Genomic DNA, 25,303 nt, shown 5'->3' with positions numbered 1-25,303 from the left:
TGAAGAGTTATCATCTCGACGCCAAGGTATCTGGATAGTAAACTTGATGAAGCCGAGGCGAATGAGAACGGTTCATTTGTTCCTTTTAAGGAAAAGGTATTGACAGGAAAGTGTCAATGTTTTAGGAGATTCAAAGCTTCATATTTACAACTTTTTATCTGCCCTGAAAAGTAAGAGGACATGCTGAACTTAGAGAGGCCAGGGATCCCTGCACTTTCTCTACCCAGTGGTGAGGGAGAGAGAGAGAGAGAGAGAGAGAGAGAGAGAGAGAGAGAGAGAGAGAGAGACTAGAAGAAGAAGAAGAAGGAGGAGGAGGAGGAGGAGGAGGAGGAGGAGGAGGAGGAGGTGGAGGGGAAGGGAGAGGGAGAGGGGGACAGAGGAAGGGAGAGAGAGGGAGAAGGGAGACAGGAAGGGAGAGAGAGGGAGAAGGGAGATAGGAAGGGAGAAAGAGAAAGAGGGAGAAAGAGAGGGAGGGAGAGGGAGGAAAGGAGAGGGAGAGGAAGGGAGAGAGAGAAGGAGAGGGAGAGAGAGGAAGAAGGAGGGAGAGGGAGAGGGAGAGGGAGGGAGAGGGAGGAAAGGAGAGGGAGAGGAAGGGAGAGGGAGAGGGAGAGGGAGAGGGAGAGGGAGAGGGAGAGGGAGAGGGAGAGGGAGAGGGAGAGGGAGAGGGAGAGGGAGAGGGAGAGGGAGAGGGGCATCTCCCATGACAGTTCACCACCACATCTCTAAGGACAACTTTCAAAGGAAAATTTGATGTAGGAAGAAGACAGCAGGGTCCCGTTGAGGTTAATGTTTATTTTTTTTTAAAACGTTGGACCAAAAAGGGAACAAATGTAGATTGTAAATTAAGTTCTTTCCACATGGGTCAAAATGTTTTCATCGAATAACCTTTAATAGCATCAGTTTTGCTGAGACCAGACAGAGCTGATTGTTGTGTCTGGGATTTCTGCCTGGGGGAAAAGTGAGGAGGGAAAAGAAAGCAGTAGCCACCATTGATCTGTCTCTCTCCTGTCATCGGATTTACAGATTCACTTCCAGAGTTTTCCTGGGTACACGGTGTCTCCTGCAAATCTTCAGAGATAAAGCCCAGGGCACAAGCTATAAAAGTCACTCTGGGCACAGATGCACCTGCAAGGCTGAAGAGACTGAAAGGGTCCCCATGAACTACCCATGTCAATAGGTCAAGAGTACACAGGATGATTTTAATCAGTATCCCACCTAGAACATACTAGAGTCAGTGGAGTAAAGATTTTCTTCTGGGGCAAGATCTGGGTGGCAGCATCATTCTAAACAAGGGGCAGTTTTCAGACTCAAACATATTCAATGAGGGAACGCGTCCTTTGTGAGGAGAAGAAAAACATTCAGGTATTTTACAGATAGCCCTGTATCAACAACAGCTTCTTATCCTCACTCCCTGTCCATCAGCAATGTACTACTAACAAACTCTGGCAACTGCCTGGAAAATCACAACAAATAGTACCAGATCCAGGCTTACGTGTCTGGGATGACAACTCCTTCTTTATGGATGATGTGTAGGGGGTTGGGGAAGAATCCTGATGCATGCTTTCAAGACCATAAGTACACTGTAGTAGGGGACTATAAATTTTTATCTCGTCGTAAAATTACAATGCCGAGTGCATACACAGATTGCAAGGTTTTAATTTTCTTGAGGGAAATAATATTGAAAGAATAACACTGAACGTACAGTAAAATTCCAAACAGCCGTGGGTTCACACTGTTAATCATAAACCCAAATGCTAGAGGATCAAATAGTTTTGCAGAATTCTTTTTAATCAAGGTGTAGCTACTCGCCACACGGGATGGGTCTAGCCCAGGAGAAAGAGAATGTCACATTAGCATAAGTTAAGGCTGTCATCTGCATGCTCTCTCTTTCTTCAAAGGTTTTATGGCTTCCATAGATAGAGAAATCACTGAATTGTCTCCACTCATCTTTCAGGGAAGTCTATAAAGTGTTGTGGAAAAGCAGTAAGAGGTCGTAATACAACCAGAGTGGTTACAGCTGTCTTAATGATGATCAACTTGTGTTAGGAAAAAGGCAAGTATTCAAACAGGTGTTACTCTGCGTTCTAACACACACACACACACACACTTATGAGATGTAAGAATGTACAAGTTCTGGCAAACCAAAAAGGGATATTTTAACACTTAAATAAGTCCACTGGCCTACCAATATTCTCATCTAGACAAAAACAGTAAACTGACTGAATGATCCCTTTTTTGGTTTGCTCTCTCTGTCTCTTTAAATTTTTGAGTAGCCTTGTGGCCTGTAAATACTGCAGGCCTTAGACTACTGTGGAGGCTGTGATAGATGTATTTGAGAAAATATGTAAAAATAATCATGTCTGCATGTACTGCCAGCCTACTCCTTAATCCCCAGAAGAAACCATGAGATTCATGATGATATTTTCCTCGGCTTTAAATTTCATGGGTGTACAACTGTACAACTGAGGGCCCTTGTCTTCACTGTCATGTAGCTATGGAATGAAACTCAAACTTGCTTGGGTAAAGCAATGCCTTTTTTTTTTTTTTTTTTTTTTACATGTATGATGGATTCTGCAGGGTGCAGATGATAAAGCACCGTGCATGTTGACCCAGTAGGTGGAGGGAGATGAAGACGTGGGGCAATGTGAAATGAGTGGGTTACCTCCCACCAGAAACTCCTGTGTGGATGGTCTCTCCCAAAATCATGTTCACCCAACATTATAAACCATTATTTGCAATGTTTTTTTTTAAATATGTAATTTGTTTGACTCAGAGAGGGACATATTGCATTATCCCCAAATCCTTATGGGAAGAGGAAATGACCCATCAGACACAGAACGGCAGAGATGGGAGGAATGCATTCATAACTCAGGGATTGACTACATCCTGTTAGCAGAGAGGCCAGGAGCAACCTGCAGACGCTAGCATTTGAATTTCTATATTCCATTACATTGCAGTGGGATGAAGCCACCCAGTTTCTGTTCTTCTGTTAGCAAAAGCTCTAACAACTTCACCCACAACTGCACACTCTCGATGAATCATCTGCCCTCACCAAAGGCCTACTTAGAAACCAACACGGTGCTGTTTACACACAAGGATGTGGTCACTGCAAGTGTCAGGCGTCTCGATGACGGTAAGGTGAGTTGAAAGTAGCATAGATTAGGTGAGGAACACGATGTGCAGAGAGATGCCCAGATCTAGGACAGAGGACACGGGATGTCCAGGTGAGGAAAAGCAGGGAAGCAAAGAGATCAAGAAGTGTAGGGGTTAGTTAGAGATAGATCAATGATTAGGAAGAAACCCTAAAACGTTACGTGTCAATGTGTTTCACTTTTCTTGTATGTAAACTGCCAGGAAACAATGAATGTTTGTATTGTCTTCCTCAGGCTGCTGCTGGAACCTGTAAACACAGTTTGGGCAACCGCGAAAGAGAGCTCTGTGCTCTTGTGGTTCTGGAGAGAGAAAGTCGCTGGAGCTCTGGGGGCTTCCATGCAGACCCACCCTGACTCTTTCATCCAGGGTGGCTCAGGGCCTACTGCCTCATGGCCTCTATTATTCTAATCATGGCCTGTTGGGGTCACATGACCCCCAAACCCTCTCTGCACACTACCATTAGAATTGGAGGACCCAGTCTCAGGCCGTCTCCTTACACTGTAGCCCCAGACATAGACACTAAGACATTTTCTCTGAGCAAGGCCGTTCACAGCTTGGATCCATGAGGATCTGCTCCTGTGAGTTTGGGATGTGCACTTCCTCACAACTGAATCTTTATTTAAATTTTATCAACTTAATTTTTACTTTTAGCCCCAGATCACTTTACAACTTCATAATCTGTTCACTTTTTTTTCATTGCAAAATTTAGGAGCTTTGAAGCACAGTTTCTGAGTAGAGTTAGCTTAGCACAGCCTTAATGGAAATTCACCTCTCCTAAGAGCTGACATTGTCAAGCTGTAATTCTTCTTTTCTTCAAGATCCTGAATTCTAACCGCCAATAAATGCAGACACACTCGTGGGTTTAATGCTTATCTGTCATGTAAATCATCAGTTTAAGAGCAAACTCTAAAACAGGTAACTTCACATACGATTTAAAATTGGCTAAAACAAATAATCAAACAAAAAGAAGCCAAGCCCCCAAGCCCCCAAAAGCTTTCTTTAATTCAAATGTACACTCATTAAGGAGATCTTGTTAATATTTTATGCACAGTCTCTTCCCATTTACTTTAAAATATTTCTGTAATGGAGACAGGAAGCTGCACCACGCTCCTGGGGGTAATGAAACATTCAGATGTGTTTAGGAAGAATCATCAGACGTAATTCAGATAATGGTGCTTAAACATTCCTAAAAGGACCTCAGAGCTTCCGCCTCAAGATGCTTCCTAAGCAGGGCAGTGGCTCCTCTTTAGAGTTCCCAGGTTGGGTAAGTTCATCCAGACCCCATCCAGATGGGGGACAATGCTACTGTCAGATCTGCAACGAGCTATCTCTCCTATAGGGTATAGCATATTCTCATTAAAACGAGCAAGTCAGCCCACCAGGCAGGAGCACCGAGTGATGCTACACCATCCATCTGGTCAAGAAAATGCTATGAAGAGGCTCAAGAACACACTGATCCATTGAGCTCTCTCCTTGGGAGTCAGCTCTGGGGTCAAAGGTTACACATCATACACAGTACATGCTGCTTTTAGGTGGGTGAACTTTTCCCATAATCACTTCATCAACAAAATGTAGAATGTTCCTGATACTTTTGTCTTCTGATGCAACAGTCCAACACGTAAATGCCTGTGGCTACATTTAACAATTCAAAAGGCATATGGGCTGACATATTGCTCGAAATCACATAGAAGCTACACTGTAGCATGTGAACGGGGCCTTGGGGACTCCTTTGGCTACAACTCATTAGTACATCTCAGCAAAATGAAAGATTTCTGTAAAGCCACAAAATAGACTCCAATTATGGAAAACTCTCTTTAAAAACAAAGATGCTTTTAAAGGAAAATGCACGATTCCACTGGGGCCTTGGCTCTGTACCAAGTAATCATCGGGCTGCCCTGTGTTCTTTAATTTCTCGAAGAACTCGGTGAACAATTCCCTAGTAATTTAAACTGTCAGTTGTTTCCCCCTTAAAGTTTCAAAAACAAAATTAAAATTGAAATGCTATTAGGTACTCAGAAAAAATAATTACAACTGAACTCAAAATAAGCAGACTATGATTCTGAACCACACTGTTGTTGAATTTTAATGCTCAGTACTTCTTATGGGTTTGATTTGTCTATAAGGCACAATGCAACAGACTTATGAATAAGGGAGTTCAGATGCAGACCTAACAGAGATCCTAGGAAGCTCCTAAGAAAATAATTTCCTAAACTAGAGGAAGTCATGATAGCCAACTGTAGCCTTATATGTATTTTCCCCAGATCCAGAAAATGTACAATAGGAAGAAGGCAGAGGAATTTGAAGTCAACAGTGGAACATTCTTCTACTTGTAAGGACTTTGAAAAGGCCAAGGTGAATTACAATTGGGAACTATTCGAGGATTAAAACATAGAACCTTGTATCAGTCTCTTCCCATGTCCCACAAGCCTCTCCAAGCATCTACTAACATCGTTCAACCCAATTTCTCACAGGGGCATCTTCTGCCTAACATCCACCCTATCAGGTGGGCTTCCTTAGTCACCTCCTTGGGCTCCTGAGAGGCCTGTCTTGTCAATAGTTGTTTCTCTCCATTCTGTTCTTAGGTTGGATCAGTCAGGTTGCCCACCATCCAATCAGGGTTTGCATTTAAGTCCCTGCCACCAGCTTGGAAGATCTGAACCTGAGCATTTTCAGTGTTCTCCTCTCAGGGATACGTGTCTTGGGTTGACACAGTATCCTGTTTGTCAGCCACATGAGGACAGTGGGATCCTCCTGGCTCTGACCCATAGCTTTGGCTATCCTTTCTCTCACAGCCCACCATCCCCTTCTCATGGATGCCACCTCCTTATCCCCTGCTACTGCTCAAAGGTGGATACTGGCCAATCACACAAAAGCCTGCCCTGCCTTTCCTCCAACATGTCTAACACCATCTCCTTAGTGCTGCTTCATTGCATTTCCTCTTAACATGCCAGGGCTCGAGAGGATGGAGCCATCAGAAAGGCACACACAGATGTCCATGGATAAGCCGAAAGCAATAATGAGAGATGTCTCACCCAATCACTCTTTCCACAGTAAATGAAACTTCCATCCTTTCCCAAATCCATGGGTGGCCATGGGACCTGCCCACTCCTCCTCACTGCTTTCTGTAATTGCTTCCTTTGCAGACTACTTTGCACCAGGGATTGCTCTGTTCTCTGGCTACCATCTGTAATGCTATCACCCTGGCTTAGAAGGCAGAAGTGACATAGGCTGTACCTTTATGCTTTCTGACATGTCACCCTGAGTCTAGTCCCTGCTTCTCAGATACTGAGTGTGAGGGCATGCTTGCCACCATTCTACAGGTGCTGTGGTATCCATACAGGAACTGGCAACAGGCAGGTTCGTGGCCTCCTTTAGGAGCACCCCTGAAATTTCAACTTAGATCCTCTCAAAGTTCTAAGCCAAGTTGTCTTCTGTGCAGACAATGAAAGTAGTTTCTGTTTTGTGCAAGTGAGTTCTGGGCAATACAGTGGCACATACTACCAGAGTTCAAGTCTCCACTGAAATACCCTCTCCTCCAAGTTAGTGAGTGCCTCTGGAGAAGTCTATATACTTTTACGAGTCAAATAATTGCATCCTTACATAGCATTAGGCTGACAGCTGTAGCATATTAATTTTGTTACTTCTCTGTCATCTGACTGTTAGGTGTGTGCTATTCCTGGCTCATCTCTCTTCCTCTTCTGGTGGACAGTGAAGTCTCAGTAAACAAGGGAAGTGATCAAATGGGATACTTTGCAAGTCCCCCATTTTCACTAAGTGGTAGCTCAGAGTGCAGGTCTAAGTGTGTGCGTGCATATGTGTGTGTCTGTCTGCCTGTATCTGTGTGTATGTCTGTTTGTGTGCGTCTGTCTGCCTGTTTATCTGTATGTATCTGTGTCTGTGTGTTTGTGTGTATCTGCCTATGTCTGTGTGTTTGTGTGTCTGCCTGTGTGTGTCTGTGTATGTATCTGTGTTAGCCTGTGTGTGTGTGTCTTCTTGTGCCTGTGTCTGTGTTTGCCTGTGTGTGTGTGTCTGTCTGTCTGCCTGTATCTCTGTGTGTATCTGTGTTTGTGTGTTTGTGTGTGTCTGCCCGTGTCTGTGACTGCCTCTCTCTCTCTCTCTCTCTCTCTCTCTCTCTCTCTCTCTCTCTCTCTCTGTGTGTGTGTGTGTGTATGTGTGATTATAATCCTAAAAGTGGAAGGCATCAATAATAAACATGAGTTGGGTAGAGAAGAACAGAGATTATTTAATTAAGAGGTGAATAAATGTGTTGTTAAGTAGGCTGGAAGGATGTTTCTACTCTACCTGGGAAGGAGTTTATGGGAGTGAAAGGGAGCCTAGGAGAGGATTGAAACACCTGGTCTGAAGAGAAGACTTGCGTCAGAGAGTTATGGCAGGTAAATCACGGGGCAAAGATGCACATGAGACCGCAAAGGAGCTTGGGGACACGTCTACAGACGGGTGAGACTCCGAAGGAAGAAACCAGTTTTGCAAACCCAACTAGAACACTGAGAAAGATTGGAGGGCTTATTTTCTTTTTTTTTTGGGGGGGGGAGGGTTTTCGAGATAGGGTTTCTCTGTGTATCCCTGGATGTCCTGGAACTCTGTGGACCAGGCTAGCCTTGAACTCAGAAATCCACCTGCCTCTGCCTCCCAAGTGCTGGGATTAAAGGGGTGTGCCACCACTGCTTGGCTGAGAGCTTGCTTTCTTAGGTTCTAAGAGGAAGACTTCAATACTAAGCCCATATTCAGGCCAAGCACATTCAGAAACCCAAAGTTTATATAAGAAACACATCCCCAAAATGTGGAGTAAGCCATTTCTGATAAGCCTGAGGCTCTTCCACTCCCGTTAACTGAAATCTGCACACACAGTGAGATAGCTCCATCTACACACACACAGTGAGATAGCTCCCCTGCTCAACACACACTGTTCCGAGATGTGAACTCAGCCTCATGGCAAAGGCAAGGAACCTGCAAACGTTAATGACCGCGGTGCTCATGTGACCTTTGAGTGTGGAAGAGCACATCCTGGAACCCTGCACTCTGAAGCTCCCTCCCCTCTGCTGTGTCAGTACACAGGGTACACCACATGGGCTGTCCACTCACCCTTCCTGCGTAGTGCATGACAGTGAAGGCCGCGCCTTGACCTTTGAAAGCAACATTTCCATTGCCGTCCTTTACAGGGGAATAGACTGCATTTGTGTTTGACGATTCCAGGAGACCCTGCAGCTTTCTGGGAAGGTTTGGCTCCACTGACCAAATCAATCGACTCTCCTCATCCAGTAGGGAGAAGAATCCTGATGGTTTCTGAAAGTCAGCAAAAGTCACACATTCGTTTCTGTTGCTCCATTTGGCATCCTTGACACGTGCTCTCTAATTTTTATTATATTCGCACAGCTAACCAGAACGGGAGTGTCTTGACTTTTAACACATGTCTATGATTGCCCATGGCTGCACTCTGCCACCTTGGATCTCTCAGATATAGCTCTTATCCTGACAACTGGGTGGCAGGACTTAGAGCACCATGCTATAGTGTTAGGAAAACACAAATGGTTTTAGAGAAATCTACCTTTGTACAGACAGAAGGTGGGAAACAATACCCTAAGCTTTCCAAAAAACCTAGATGGTGCCTATTTGAAACACTAGTCAAACATTTAGAGGTGATGGATGACTCCATACAGAATCCCATGGTAGGAAACAGAAGTTATTGTTGACATGCCTGATAAAACATGTTCTCACATGCATTTATCATCTTCTCCTCCACTGTGTGTGTGTGTGTGTGTGCGCACGCGCACGTGTGCGTGTCTACATGCTTGCATGCCATGGCATTCATGTGCAGGTTTGGGGGCAACTTGGAGTAGTTGGTTGTTTCCTTCTATCAAGTATGTCCAGGACGAAAGGTGCCTTTATTAGTGATAAGACATCTTGCTGCCTCACATATTAGATAATTATTGATTCAATAAAGTTACTGAGTCAAAAGCTTTTCAGTGTACACAGAAATAACAAATATGAGTATAAACACATGCCGATGCCCTCAGTCTTAATTTTAATCAAAGATTAACTTAACCAAAAGTTGTGTTTGTGTGTGTGTGTGTGTGTGTGTACACACACACCTTTCAAAATGTAAATTTTAGAACTGTTAAGGACCAATACACAACAAACAATATATTTCATGGTGTCTTGGTCTTAGACATTAGCTTATAAAACTTATTTGGTAAATTGACCTCTTGTAACTGGCCAATGAGACTTGTAGGTTTGATAAGTAAAATGGTGAATATTCTTATATCAGAAAGTTCTGATATTTCTTGTTCTTTCAATGAAGTGCCCCTTCAGGCAAGGGTGATTTGTGCTTCTCAAAAACAAAACAAACAAACAAACAAACAAACAAACAAAAACAAAAAAAACTATTGGGGGATTACAAAGGCATTATAGAATCTCATATACAAGGATACCTCACAAACAAGACCTTCAGAAAGAAAATTCTCTCTCTCCAGGGCACCTGAATGCAGGCATCCTGTTAAGTTTCTAATTATGTTATGTAAGTACCTGGAAGAAGAAATCCAAAACTCCAGCCTGGTTACCAGGAGAACAGGCAGTTTCCATGGCAACTCCCTCTTGTACACACTCTGTTTGCTCTTGTAGGAAAAGCACCTCTTGGATATAGTGATGCATCTTTTCGTTGGTCAGGTTGACACAAAGCTGTTCAGGGAAGAAAACAATGTAGCAGGTAACACAGTCTGTTATGCAGAGCCCCTTGCTCATGCTACAGCCCCCCCAATCCCCCAGTGACACACAGACTGGGGACATTCAGACTATGTCTCCCATTAGGATGACTCATGAATCTCACCCTGGAAGGCAGAGTCACTCAGTCAATTCTGAGGTCGTATTGTCCCAGTGTTCAACATGAGGTAGCCATGTTAAATACAACAAATGTAACCACAGCACTAACATACAAACAAGGCTTGCGCATTTGGAAAGAGGAAAACAACTTCTAAAAGGAAGCTGGACCAGGCTTTTGAGAACAACTGGAGAGAAATGCCTTTCTGCTCTGGGGTTCCTGGGAAAGGAGTGTGGCTCTTGCGTGTCCTGCTTCTGGTTACCTGTTGGTTGTAGGTGAGAGTGGACACAGATTTCTTCTAGAAATTACATCTGGAGTAAGGGCTTTATCATACAAATAGTGTTTATAAATCAGAATACACCCTCCAATTATCCTCTTTCAAAAAGACGGTCCAGAGAAAACAGAATGCCATCTTTTAGACTTCAGTTTCTTTTTCTTTATTTCTTCTTCCATTAATTAATTAATTTATTGACTTTATATCCCAATCACAGCCCCCTCCTCCTCCGTGTTCCTCCGTCATACAGCCCCTCCCTTAAGCTTTGGCTTTATCTTACAATATGTTTATATATCCCTCCACCATCTCCCCACCTCACACACAGTGCTTTGATCACAGCAACCTCATTGAAAAGAGGTTAGAAGAGACCAAAGCCCAAGACTGGGAGGGTGTGACCAAGGGGGAAGATGTCTGGCGGGTGTCACTATGGGGGAGGGGGTTCCAAGAACATGGCTGCTCAGAACTGAGCCTGACCGCCCCTGCCCCTCCCCCCCCCCCCCCCCCCCCCCAGCATCTGCACGGACTGGCCCTTACACCTGCCTTGCCCACATTCTTCTTCCTGACTTCCTTTGGCTTCGTCACCCCATCTCTGCTTTGCCTACAGCCTACCTCCTGCAGGGCCAGGCCCTGTTCCTCTATCATGTGCTCCTTGAGCAATGCTATAACTAAACTAGTATTTTTGAGTGGTTTCATTTCAGGAGAGGGGTCATTTCTCTTTTGTGCACATAAGGTAAACACTGCGTGCTAAGCTCTAACCATTTTATAGCACTTGGTATTTCTTAGTAACAAAATAACCCCAGTTTTCAGGGAATTTGACATTTCACATATCCAGGAAACACAACAAGATACATCTTTGAAACAAAGTGAAGTAACTTTAAAATTTCAAATTCCCTTCTCTACTGGCTATTTTCATAAACATCTCTATCTTCTCATAATTAAAATGGAAGTGGCAAGCACAAATGTTCTTTTCCCAGCAGGGTTCTATCATATGCAGACTTAACAGTTTCACAGAAAGTGCTTCTCTTCCAGAAGCCCTGCTGGAGATTTGGACTCCAGGAAAGAAGCATGCTCCCTAGTGAGGCTCTGATGGACAGGCATGAGCTTCCATGAGGCAAGACAAGGGGACAGGCCAGCTGGTCCTCTTAGGTGAAGGTTCTACTGTGAGGCTCACATGCTCAATGCATCCTCCCTTTGCCAGCTGGAAGGCTTCTCCCTGTTCAATTCTCTCTGCTGCAGTCACAGGGTAGTCACAAAGAGTGACATGTCCTATTTTGGTCACCAATCTCTGCTTCCGTGGCACCTTCAGCCATCGACACAGTCATCTGGCTTGACTGCTCTTATGCAAGAGAATCGATCACACAAAGTGTGTGCTTATCTAAGAAGCTTGGTGCTTTAAATCTCAGAAACCCGCAGCATACATCCCATAAAATACAGTTGTCAAGGAGAAGAGGGGAGGTGTTTTAGAGAGCTGGTGGTCAAATGCAGAAAATGGAAAGGCCAGAGAAATGATGCCGCTGGTTAAGGCATCTGCTACCAAGCCTGGACGTCCTGAGTTCAATTCCCAGAACAACATGGTAGAGAAGAACTGACTCTTGCAAATTCTCCTAGCCATGTACTGTGGTAATGTACACATCCATGCATGTCCACACATGAGAGACAGAGACAGAGACAGAGAGACAGAGGGACAGAGAGAAAGAGAGGAGAGAGAGAGGTGATACATTGTTTTTAAAAAGAAGATTCTGAGAATTGCAATGATCTTGCTGAAGTGGTGGTGGGAAGCCCATGGCGGAAGCAGAGATTCCAAATTTACAAATTTAAAGTGATTTTCTCTTGTTCTTTAGGCTTCACCAAGACTACAAGGCAACCACAGTGCTGAGTAGTTCCTGTTTAATTTTAGTGCTCTCTCTCTCTCTCTCTCTCTCTCTCTCTCTCTCTTTCTCTCTCTCTCTCTGCCAATAAATTGTAGTAGATAATCTTCAAACCTACAGAAATTCTCTTACACTGTGAAATCAGAGACCCAAGGACAAAATGATCAGAAAGGAGAGTAGTCCTAGAATGTCGGTTTTCTATCTAGAACTAAAAATTTTTGTTCTTGTTGTATGGTTGTCAATATATCATGTTTATGTTTTATTTTTAGCATTCTTACATTGATTAATATTTTTCATGAACATTTGTGTCTATTCCAGTGAATTATATTGACTAATACTATATTTGATATAGTTCCATATGTAATACTCCATCTGTCATAGTAATAATAAAAATTTGTCTGTGTGACTCTTCCTGGTGCTGAGCACTGGGAAAGGGGTTCAGATCACTGACTGGTACCCGGAACAAAGGCTTCTCCTGTGTTCCCTAGAAAGAAGCAGATACTGGCTTCCAGAGGATAGATTTAGTTTATACCTGGGGTACAATGACACTAGGCCTAGGAAGACTTGGGGTACCTGGGCAAGAACAATACTGAGATCTTTCTGGGGAAACTAGAGACTCGTCCTGTTTTGTTTTATGAACAGAGTCTATGCATTTTGTTTATATTAATTTTGTTGTAAACACAATCTCCGCCATCGCCTCCAACACACAGGAGTGCCAGCATCTCTGGTTGGGTTTTCAGTTTTACCAACATCCATGTCAGCCATTTATCTTCAACTGTGCAGAGTCACAAATGCTACAGGTGTGTTCACCTTGAGTTTGGACTGTACCTGATATAGCACTGTGACTCAGGGGACAGTCAAATACAGAAACTTTTCTGAGGAATGCACTTCAAAACTACCCATAAATGTCCATAAGGCAACTAACATAGCCCTTCGCTTCCTACCTGGTACCTACTTGAAATATCAAATGTACATTTCACTAACAAACGAGGAACTCTAACTGGCCAATGCCCAATGATTCTGCTGTCATTTTCCCTCCATGTAAAGTTGTGTGTGTGTGTGTGTGTGTGTGTGTGTGTGTGTGTACATGCACAGGTGTACAACACCCTCAGAGGAAAACTTAATAAGTACATTAGTCATGCTTCTAGAAGTTTCTAGAAATATAAATCTGCATTTGTAATCTAGAAGATCAACATCGTCTTCAATGCAAAACAATTGTTATTTCTCCTTCTCGTGTCTACCCACTGGAGTTGTGTGAGGGGTCTATTAGACTTCCAGGAACTCCCCAAAGCACACTCGGAAGTGGGTGAAGAGTGAGGATAAGTTACCATTCAACAGCCACCTAATTAATATGGATGCTGCTCTTATTAGGACGCATGCTTCATACATGGAATGAACTAACAGGTTTAATAGTGAAATTGGTGCATTCCCTGAAGTCTCTCTTCAGCAGGAGAACCTTGTGGCTTATCCAGATGGCTCGTCATTTGTATTAATGACAAACTTAATTTCTTGAGTAAACTTTCACCAACTGTTCTCCCTTCATTTTTACTGCTCAGTGAAATCTATCTGGAGCAAAACTAAACAGTGCATGACATGTATATCACAAAATGAAGGGGAGGACTGATTAAAGCCGACTCCAGTAGACGGCAAAGTCCTGAGTGCCTGACAGTAAGGACGGCACAGAGTCTCAATCCTTGCTGCTCACTGGAATTAAATGGGAGCTTTGTGAAGGTGGCTGATGTCTGGGTCTGACCCCAAACCCATTAAATTGGAGTGGGGCCCAGGCTTTGATGTGTTTAAAAGCTTTTTCAGGTGGTGTGTTCTACAGAACACACCAAGCTAGATGAGACAAAGGGAACACAGCCTGTTCGACAATTTGTTCAGCATTTAATCTAGATATATGTACAAAGGGTGATGTGTTTTAGTGGGTGCATGTGTGGGTGAGTGTGTGTGAGAGAGAGGAAAAGATAGGTAGATAGATAGATAGATAGATAGATAGATAGATAGATAGATAGATTCTAGATACATGATAGCTATGTAGATAGATGATAGATTGATAGATGGTTGATTGATAGGGAGAGAGAGACAGAGAGAGAGAAAGAGAGAGAGAGAGAGAAAGAGAGAGAGAGAGAGAGAGAGAGAGAGAGAGAGAGAGAGAGAGAGAGAATATTGACATTTCAGATATTGGATACTTCCACAAATATGTCCAGAATATTTAACTGTCTGAGATGTTGATAGCTATTTTCTAAGAAAACATTGAGGAGGCTGACGCCTGCTGGAGAAACGCCGAAGTAAGCTAAGCTCACAAGCTTCTGTGCATACTTCCCAAGGCCTTTAAGAATTCAGGTAGGTGATGGGTCTCTGACTTGCTTCTGCTGAACACTTCCTGTTGTCCACATTGCTGGACATGCTTCCCCAGGGAGTCAACTGTGCCTGAGATCAATACATTGCATATAAAGTGGGAGATAGTGAGGGTGGCAGGGTCTTTTTAGGGCTGTCCTTTAAACACTTCGGGGTCTTGTGTCTCGTTCAATGCTTCCTACCCCCACCATCCTGGTTTTTTTTTAAATGTCCACTTCCTGCCTCCTGCCAGCATTCATCACCCTGACAGAGTGTCTCACCACTGTCAGCAGCCTGGTCCTATGGAAACAGGTGTTGCTGTAGTGACCCTCAAATTCTTGGGCAGAACATAGACTTCTTTTCATTTGTTCAGCTCTCATTTTAAAGATAAGGTCGGTGAGTCCTGGTCCCTGAAGTCCCTGTGTTGGCAACTTGACTCTCAATGAGGTGCTCAGAATATGGAGTCTCAAAGACATGCCTGGGTTATGTGAGGTTCATCCCTGCCTTCATCAGACGCTGCTCCTAGGGAAGGGCCTGCTAGGTGCTGCCTCTTCCCTTGCCCTCCTGCTCACCTGTCCTGTGAGGAGCAAGCCTCCTATCATGAGGGGTGCAGTGTCCAGACAATACCTTGAGAATGGACACAGCTTTGCCATGTATAAAACTGTTGGGTACTTTGACAAGTGGCATCCCAGCAGCACCATGAGACGAAAAGTCCCTGCTCTTCTACGTTATCTGGAAACAAGAATTCTGTCAGGCCAGCACAAAACCTTCAGTTAAATCCAAGTGTTGGGCCTGAGGCTTGATCTTTGGGAAGCAGCCAGCCAGTAACAAAGCATCCCATCTTGTTGGGTTCTATATTTCATGCATACTAGCCAGCTCAGGGTGGGAAAGTACCAGGTCAAAGGGAAATGACTTCTAGATATTTCGAAGAACACCTCATAAGTCATACCTCAGCTTGGGTAGAAACCAGGCTCGAGAATTAGAATAGAGCCTTTGGCCAAAATGCCATTAATTCAAAGGTTCTGGCGTTGTTTCTTATTGTTTACCATTCCCCAAAGAAAACAATGAATGCATAATTTTATTTTGTTTTGGCAATAAACTTTTGGCTGAATCAACATACCTTCTCCACATAAAGTTACAAGTACAGGCTTAGAGTCAATTGACGTAATTTCTATCAAATGAGTTGCAGGCTGGAAAAGAACCGGGCTCAAGACCCCATGGGTCTGTGTCTGAGCTCTGGTTCGGCCCCACAAAGGCTTTGGGGTTATCCCTTAGCATTGTGAAGACAGACAGAGTGAGAGATCACACAGGAAAATAATCTCACTCAAAGGAGAGGCCTGAGGACACTGCCCATTGTCCATCCCATGCCAAGACCGCCCATAAGCACTCCCCTAGTTTACCATTAGGGCTTCAGGGTTTTTTCCAGACAGCCACTGTGTTAATCTTGAGAACAGTCGCTCTTCTCTGGGGTTATTATATAGTATTAATTAATACTCAATGTAGTCATTTTGATTATTAAGGAATAAATATGCAATATGTACGATTCATCGTCTTCATTCCTTTTCTTGTTGCCATAACAAGGGAAACCTAAGGAAAGAAAGCTGTCTTTTGTCTCCTGGTGGGAGGGTGCACTCCAGCCCCCCCAGGGACAGTGTGCTGGCTGCTGTCAGCCAGAGGAGGGAGCAGAAAGCTGGACTGATCTGGCTTTCTCCTTTCTCTTCTTTACTCAGCCCAGGTCTTCAGCCGTGAGACAGTGCTGCTCCACACATATGGTGGGACTTCACTCCTCAGTTAAGCCTTTCTGGTTATGTCCCCAGAGGTGTGTTCCCTGCAGGATTCCAAATTAATCAAACTGAAGTGGGACCTTGACATTAACGTTGAATATGTTTCTGGTATGCGCATAGCCTCATATGAATTCTTCCTTCTTGTTCTGAAGTATTTTCTTTTAGTCACCCTGGTGCTAGGGTGGAAAGGTATTCCCGCCTCTTCCATTTTAACTAATTGACTGCTTTTAAATGGATTTGGTGTAGAATTCCACTGTAAATAATGGCATTTAAAACTTATTAAAGGGGCATTGTTTTTGTACTCACAACAGCTACTCTCCTATCTTTGAGGAAATAATAAAAATGCTGGTCTTTAAGGGGAAGCAGTTGGAGTTTAGAAAATGGATACTAATTGTAAAGGTTTGGGTCAGCCCTATGATAAACTCGGGGTTACACTGCTTTCAGGAGCAGCAGGACAGCAGGCTGCAGTCCACTGAGAGTGACGTCAGCTACAGGAGCTTTGCCTCAGTGACAAATAATGCAAACGGATGCACAGAACCTCTTCTGAGAAATAGAGATTAAACTCACCGTGGACATGCTCACAGTTTACATACATCAGCTGGCCCGAAGAGGCCCCTATACTCTTCTTATACATAGACTCTGTTATCATAAGAGGCATATTTAAAAAATGCCATGTGGTCTTATCACTGTCCATAAAACCACCCGGAGCAGAAAACGCATTAAGACAGAGCCAGTCCTAGTCTAAGTTTGGTTTTGAAATCTGCATGGGAAATGAGTTAAGCTCGCTCTGAGATTGCCCATCACTCATTCAGCAACTTTCAGGAATCTGCTATGGTCAAAATCACGTGGGCTATGACCTCTTAAACCTAAAGTGGCAGCTTTTCATCAAGCCTTTTGCAGCATCCCCTCCACAGGAATGACTAGAATCAGCCTTCCTCTCCTCACAGGGAGAAGCAGTCTCTACATGCCTTCCTTCCTGAACATGGGTAGCCTGTGATGGTGTCAACCTAACAGAAGGTTAGACCTGTGAAAGTGGAGTGCTTGTCAGGCTACTGTGCCCCAAAGCTTGCTCCTTTGAGCAGCTGCAAAGGGAACTGGTCAACTGACTGCACAAAACGCCAAGTAACCCTCTCAGAGCAACTTCCACCAAGGCCCACCCAAGCGAGCCCGTGAAGGCAAGCCGAGGTCCAGCTGGAAAGTGGCATCTCCCTAGGCTCTTGGCTGAGTTAGACTCAAATCAGAGCATCTAGCTGAGGCCTCCAATTCTCTTGCCAAGGGTTACCCATCTCTTAGACGCACTCAAATTCCTGACCCTGAGATCAGGTGCATCACCTGTATTTGTGCCTTAACTTCTTATCCATTCTCTGGACCTCCACCATAGGTGGACTTGTCATTTTAATCTGGTCTCTACATGCCATATTCCTTAATCTGCCCACAGTTTCTTACCCTTAACTGAAAACCCAGGGTCAATGCCCTTCACATATCAGTCGATCTGTATGTGTTACATAGGTCTTAATTTCTAGCTCTTCACATATCAATTGACCTGTATGTGTTTACATTGGTTTTAATGTATGGTTCTCCTCCTCAGTACTTTCCCTGCATCTTATATGAAAAAAAATCTTAGTTACCACGCAGTTTCCCCTGAAGGACTGTGCAGAGAACAACAGCATGGTTTATCTTATTGTGCTTTTCTGTCTTTAGGTTTTCTAACTCCTGGCTGGTTCACGAACATTCATTGTATAGGTTTCCCCCCTTCTCACTCTGTTCCCAATACTCTCCTTTCTATTTTCTTCCCTTGCTTCCTCGCTCCCTCCCTCCCTCCCTTCCTGCCTGCCTGCCTGCCTGCCTTCCATCTCTCATGTAATAGACCACCAGAGCACATTTCTCTCCAGTGGAGCAATTAACACACTGCCAAGTTACATAATCTAGAAAACCATGTTCACCATAATACAAGAAGTCACAACTCATTAGAAAGCTGCCTCCAATCTGGCTGCCTACCTACGTTGAAATTTCATCCCATTGGTGATGGGGTGCTGGAAGGAGGTGAGCTCTGCAAGTAGGACCACTGTCCTTGTGAACGTCGATGCTGCTTTTAGGGGGGTGGCAGTGTGGCATCCGACATTGTAAAGGCACAAAAGGAATCTCCGACTGAGAAGGTGTCCTCAGCAGACACAGAACCTGGAAACTGTGGCACCTTGCTCTTGGGTTTCCGACCTCCAGAGCTGAGGACGATAACCATAAACTGTGTAACCAGTGTAGAGCAGTTTGTGACAGCATCATGGAGACCATGAGCAGCACCATAGGACCAGGGTGACCAGGCAAGGGGACTCAGTGGTACGGATGCTGGGCTTTGGAGTACACCCTTCCATCTCCCCTGGGGTGACTCTCGAGAGCCGGAAACCTACTGTGGGAATTTCCTCCTTACTGGGTTTTTTTTCCTATAAATTTCAATTGCAAACATGTTTGATAAAATTCAGTTATGTACACAATGATGTACCAGACACAGTTTCAACCCTGCTGGAGTTGGCACTCTAGTCAAAAGTGGATCTTTCAGTCAAGAAGCTCAACACAGGATGGAATGAATGCTTATAAGGGGAATACTGTCCCTTAGGTGTGCCTGCGAATGTAGCAATGATTCCTTAAGCACAGCAGCTTACGTGTGCTGTGGAGTGGAAAAGGAGGAAGCCCTGCTAGCAACAAAGAAAATCACAGAGAATTAAACCAGTGGCCTTAAAAAAAGTTCACATGCAAATTTTGGAATTTACGGCTTCTAGGTAAAGATACTGTTGCATTCACACTGAGATACAACCTTATCTTCCCGGAAGATTCCTAGTCACCGTTATATAAAGTGGCGAGGCAGATGAGCTAAGAAAATGGCATATTAAAAAAAAAAATTATTCTTTCACAATCAAAGCCCAAGAATTGATCTTGACATTTTACCCATCAGTGCTTCAAACTCACATTTAAATGAAAGATCGATTCATTTGTTAGATCTGAAGGGAAAATGTCCCTTTCTCAATACCCAGAAATCACAAGCTGTGAGTGTATTCTGAAATACATCATATAAACATTCAGCACACAGACAGAATAAAGGACCCTGGAATGTTTGTACAATGCCTGTGTTTACGGAGGCAGCATGACTGTTGTGTGTGACATCCAGGAGCACAGATGAGCATGCAAGGCTATGGAGCAGCTGTATCAGAGATCAGTCTCCCCAAGATGGGACTTCTAGGGACATTCTTCCACCATGACTATGTGGCATTTACTGGGACATCAGCATATAGTGGAGGGGTGTGTGTGTGTGTGTGCGCGCGCACGCGCCCACACATATCAATTTGTGTCCTTTTCCTAATGTGAATATGTGAGATCTTCAAACTAGAGCAGACACTACTCAGGGGCTGAACAGAGCTTAACAGAGCAGCCTGTAGGCCTGGGAGCAGTGTGCAGGTTCTTCTATTCCTACACCCCACTTATTTTATTACTCCTGTTACACAACACATACAAGCAGGTGTGAACAACATATACAGGCAGGTATGGACAACACATACAGGCAAGTGTGAAGAACACATGCAGGCAGATGTGAAGAACAGATACAGGCATTTGTGAACAACACATACAATAGGTATGAAAAACACAAAGTAGCAGGTGTGAATAACACACACAGGCAGGTGTGAACAACACACAGGCAGGCAGGAACCTCACAGAGGCAGGTGTGAACAACACACACACATGCATGTGCGAACAACACACACGGGCAGGTGTGAGCAACACACAGGCAAGTGTGAACAATAAGCATGAAGGAAGAAACCCATGGCCTGTGTGGCCTTACTTCTAACCAGTGCTCTCTTTCTTCACTCTGTATTGGAGGAGATGTAGGAGTCTTCTAGACTGAGACTGAGTTGATGCTCCACCATTTCTAGTGTCCCCACATGAGACAGAAAACCATGCAGTGGGCTATTCTACACCAGCCCAGCTTCTTGTGTCACTGCCTCATCTCTTACTCTGCAAGCCAGTTGTTCACATAAGTAAAGAAAGTCAGAAGGACAACAGTCCACCTTAGCGCAGGCATCACTACTATTAAAAGACACTCACAAATTACATGCAGTTCTACAGATGAGCAGCAACACGTTCGATTTTCTCCATGTGCTGTCATATGCAGTCGTATGTCATATGTGCAGTCATGTGGCCACTGTGCAGGTCGCTAAGAGTATCTCTGCTTCTCTTTAATATTTACATTTTTAACTACATTTAATTTGATTTACAAACTATTCCTGCAGTACTGTTAAGATGCACAGACTGAAAATCATCCTCCACAGATGGTGAATGAAGGTAACTAGCAACTCCCCCAGGTGCCTGTGGATTTCCAATATTTCTATGAGTGAATGTCACACAAGATGAGCCCACAAACAGCAGTGTGAGGCACAGCAGGTCCCCTGCACCCTGATACAGGCTAAGCTTTCTTAGGGCTGCTTCCTGACTCCAAATGCCCTTGGTCTCCATCTCCTGCTCTGGCACAGTGGCCATGTGCCCACACACAGCTAAGGACATTGACAAGAACTTAGAATCAGGTGACTCTGAGCATATGAATCTCCTGGGAGTCTTAAAACCATGGAGAGGAAAAAGGCTGTCAAGACACCAAGATGCTAACTTAAACTAAAGACAGGAAATGCTTCTTTAAGCCTGCATTTGAATGTCTTAATATGAAGCATGACTTGTAAAATCAATAAGCATTCACAAGATTTTAAAAGAAAACTTACTTGTTCGAATTCATTCTTTTGAAATTCCTCAAAACCAAAAATGTCCAGTATTCCGATATCCAATGTCTGTAGGCTGAAAGGAAACACAGCAGCATAAGTGGACATTCTCAGTAGCCTGGTGTTAGAGAGAAGTGCAGTTACACAGCACTGCTGGCTTAAAGGACACATCAGCAAATACTGAAATCTCTGAAAGTCAGCAGCACCGGGCCACTCCTTCAGGGTTCCTCAAACTACTCATCGAGAAAGACAGCTTGCTTTCTAGCTAGTTACAAGGGTAGCCGTGGACAGATGACTTAATATTTGTTTCTCTGAAGTTGTGTCTGTGTCCTTCCCACTAGACCAGACCCCTGTCCCTCAGAACCATGGATCCACATTGTCAGTGTCTCCCTCTGTACTCCTGTCTGTACTCTTGTCTTCTTGTTGCTTGTACAGTCAAGAACTTCCTCATCCTGTGTAAGTACAACATTAGGGGATCTATGATCTCTGATGGATCAAATTTAGACACTTTGTACTGTGAACTTCAAAAGGATTTTTTACAAAGAAAGTAGAACTTCAGAGATACATTTAAACCATTTAGTTATTCAATGTGAATTGTCCTTCTGGAAATTCACAACAGTCTTAGTGTTAGTTCCTAATGTCTTCGTCCACTCAGCAGGTGAGAAAGGAAGTGAGGTAGGTCTGAGCACCTTGCTTCCAGGAACAGATGAGAACGTATTTGACACACATACATTTAGAAGTTTCCGTTGACAGACCTTTCCTCAGAAATTATTTGGGGGGATTGTACAAAGCTTGAAAATACTCGAATCATCTGTACTTGTGTTTCCATAGGAAGGCACCCATGCTAAGCCCATGGCTAGACTATCACAAGAGACTTGTGGACAAGGACTGCCAAGGACCAGCATCAGCTTGGAGAGGGGTTAGGAGAGAAGCGGTGTTTGAAAGTAGCAAAATAAAGAACTCAAAGTCAAGTTATGGGTCCAAGCTGATGGCCTAGGTTTTGCTCAAGACAGTATTCAGACTGTTCTCTATAGAAACAGTATTCCAAGAAGTTGTCTAGCATATTTCTAAAAATTCTCTGCATGGCTCATCTCTTGCAGAGCAAAAGCCCAGACTTTTATTCACATATCAATGTATTACCCCAAGTTTCCTTTTGATTATTCCATGAATCAGCATCACATGACCCCAGCCACCTGATTCTTAGGAAAAGACAGCAAGCACAAGCACAGACTATAAGATAGCTGGGCGGGACCCTGCTCTGGAATTACTATTCCAACCACAGCTAGCCTTGGACCTAAACTCCCTCTGTTGCAGGCTGACCTTGAACTCAGGAGTCTGCCTACCTTTGTATCTGCCAGTCTTTGTATCTTTCTGCCCAGCTGGCTCATAGTGCAGCTGCCTGTTCCTTTATATCTGTGAAGATCCTTATATAATTCGTATTGCACCTTTATATTTTTGCATAGTTGAGAAATTTTATATTTTCAAACTCATTTTTTTAGCTTTCTTTTCTATAGCCCTAAGGGCTGTCCTGAAGGTCACAGCGTTCTACCATTTTGCTGAGACATTAGATATAGCCTCAACTCCCAGACTTGGGCTGTATGATGATCCTTACCAAGATAATGAATCAAATGCCATGCATGTATTGTACATTGATGTAACAAAAATGGTCACTTTCACAGGGAGAAAAACACACACTCTAAACAGAGTACCGCATAAGTAGAGACACAAGAGAGACAGGAGGAAGTGAGGCAAGTCCAGGAAAAGGAAACAAACTTTATGTTTACTTCTTATGTTTCGTCATTTTGATAAGCACCAAATATCCTATTGGTGTTTGCAAATTTATACAAAAATATCAGAAATACTCAGCAACAGTAAGTCAAGAGAAAAGCTAGAAATGAATGTATCCTTTAGAAGAGTTGAAAATCATATAAAGTTAATCATGTAAAAGCATGCACAAGGGATGCTCAGTGGATAAAGTCCTTGGCATGCAAGCACAAGGACCCACATGTGTACCCACCCAGAACCCATGCAGATGTGGTGGCTTCCATTTGTAACCCCAGTGCTCCTGCAGGGAGACACAGGCTGAGGAAGCAGACTTCCAAGAAGATTGTAAACCAGCTTTACATGCAGCAGTAAGGTAGAGACCCTTTCTGAAACAAAGTGAAAGGGGAGACCTGACATCCAAGGTTGTCCTCTGACCTCCATATGCAACATGCATGTCTTATATACACTTAAGCACACACACATGCACACAAGCACACACATACACACAAGTTAACAAAATAAATACACTCACTTTACAGGACAAAATGAAAGACATAAGAAGAGATTTGTCACAGACTGGCCAGCCTGAGGGAACTTTATAATTCTCTAAACATCCTGCATTACTATAACAAATTTTTCATTAAGCTTATTTAAAACATTTTATTTAAAAGTCCATGTACATTTTATTGCAGAGGATTTTCTATTGGGAAGGAAAGGGGAGTGAACCTGCTGTGGGGCAGAGGTAAGGAACTCCAGCAAGAGACTGAGATGGGCACTGTGCTATCTCTGTCACTCACCAGGGGTATGCAGGGTCCATAGCCAGGACACAGGGAAATATCTCTTCTGAAAGCCAAGTGGCTATCTCAGGAGTGTCCATCTCCCCTCTATGTCCATCTCAGGGGTAAATGCTTTCTTTGTGTGCCCATCATCCAAGAGTGGACACTCCCTTATATTATACAAATCTATGGATATTATGCTTCTATTATGTTATACTATATTGACCCTATCCCTCAGTCATCTACCTCTCCTGGTTGGTTCCCGCTGACTTTGACAGTAGGGTCCTCAACATTATTACACAATTTTGGTAGAATTTAAAGAAAAAACAATAGATACCAAGGACCCTGTGCTCCTCCAACAGCCTTCTCTTCTCCCAGGATTGCAGAGTAATGCTGACAGGTAGTCAGAGATGCTTAGTCACCACATATAGAGGGGAGAAAACTCCTCCAAGGTTCTGACCGGCATGACGTGCCTGGCATTAACTAGCCACCCGGGGGAGGAATTTATAAGGTTGAAAGGGCAAACCTCTTTGTTGGTTTTTAAATATTTGATTGGGTTCCAAACATGGTTAGCTACAAATGTAAAAGATGGACAGAACAAAAAAGAAAAGAAAAGAAAAATTCAGAGTTAGGAAAAAATTAAATGTAAGTTTAGAGCATGGTGAGGTCCATCTGCAAGGACTGTGGGGAAGGCACAGTCTTCTAATACCTCATTTTAGTCCTTTACCACTGAGTGGAATTGTGTTTGTGATCTCCATTCCAGAAGCTTGAAGCCAGTGGGAGGACTGTGCCACACAGTGATCAACATAGCCTGTGCTACACAGTGACCAACATAGCCTGTACTACACAGTGATCAACATAGTCTGTGCTACACAATGACCAACATAGCCTGTGCTACACAGCAACCAACATAGCCTATGCTATACAGTGACCCACATAGCCTGTGTCACACACTGAGCAACATAGCTCCTCCCCTTTCTCCTGGAAAGCTCCAGTCCTGTTATACAGCTATGCCACTCCACATCAAGGCTCCAGAAGAGAGAAATGGAGAGAGTTTCAGACCTACTGACATCCAGTCTTCCAGGTGAAATGACTGTAGTGATGACCTGGCCATTTTACCTAAATAATCTGAGGGTCCTCCATGGAGCTTTTCTGGTGGCTGATAACTTACATTAGCTTATTAGTAAATTAAACACCTTTTATATCACACAAATATTAACTGCTGTGCCACTATGTTTGATCACGTGTGTATGAACAGGTAGGAGAAGGTCTGAATGTAAAGCAGCTTCCTCAGACTTGAACCTGCTGTCTGGGATGATATATCATCACAGGCGAAAGTCGGCATAGCTGGTTCTCATCCACGGAAAGTTTCCTGGACAGCTCCTTGAGCCTTGAGTAGGCTCAGGAAAGGACATATTTAGCCACAGAATAAAAATAAGAATACAATTAGAAAATATGGTAAGTAAAAGGAAGCCCAGTCAGGAGCCATGATAGAGCATGGTTAAACCTAAGTTCAATACAGTACAAGGAGGTCCATGTAAGGCCCGGATGTGGGAAGTTCTCCTAGATAAGCTGTCTGCAGAGTATCTCAGCAGAAAGCTTGGTTATGGGCGAATCAGCCTTGTTGGAAGATAGCAGACCAGCGGGGTACCAGGCTGACTAGGAATCATTCCAGATGCAGTCCACTTGAGTATTGTCTGCCTCACTGCCCCTGGGAACAGCTGGATTCACACAGAGGTTAGTATTGGGGGTCCC

At 43.8% G+C, this 25,303-nt stretch overlaps 1 protein-coding gene across 2 annotated transcripts in view; it reads right to left on the bottom strand.

Moving 5' to 3' along the window:
* Myo16 (myosin XVI) overlaps nt 1-25,303 on the bottom strand; it is a 482,119-nt gene that overhangs the window by 151,008 nt on the left and 305,808 nt on the right. For both annotated transcript variants that reach the window (XM_076913797.1, XM_034520363.2), the window contains exons 21-23: nt 21,012-21,084; nt 9,697-9,849; nt 8,257-8,457 (exon numbers count right to left, since the gene is read on the bottom strand). In XM_076913797.1, coding sequence (XP_076769912.1) covers nt 8,257-8,457; nt 9,697-9,849; nt 21,012-21,084 — 427 coding nt within the window. The remainder of the gene's footprint in view (nt 1-8,256; nt 8,458-9,696; nt 9,850-21,011; nt 21,085-25,303) is intronic.

Source organism: Arvicanthis niloticus, chromosome 16 (assembly GCF_011762505.2).
Source record: "Arvicanthis niloticus isolate mArvNil1 chromosome 16, mArvNil1.pat.X, whole genome shotgun sequence".
Lineage (NCBI taxonomy): Eukaryota > Metazoa > Chordata > Mammalia > Rodentia > Muridae > Arvicanthis > Arvicanthis niloticus.
Note: the sequence above shows the minus strand (reverse complement) of the source record. Positions and strands in the feature narration are given on the sequence as shown.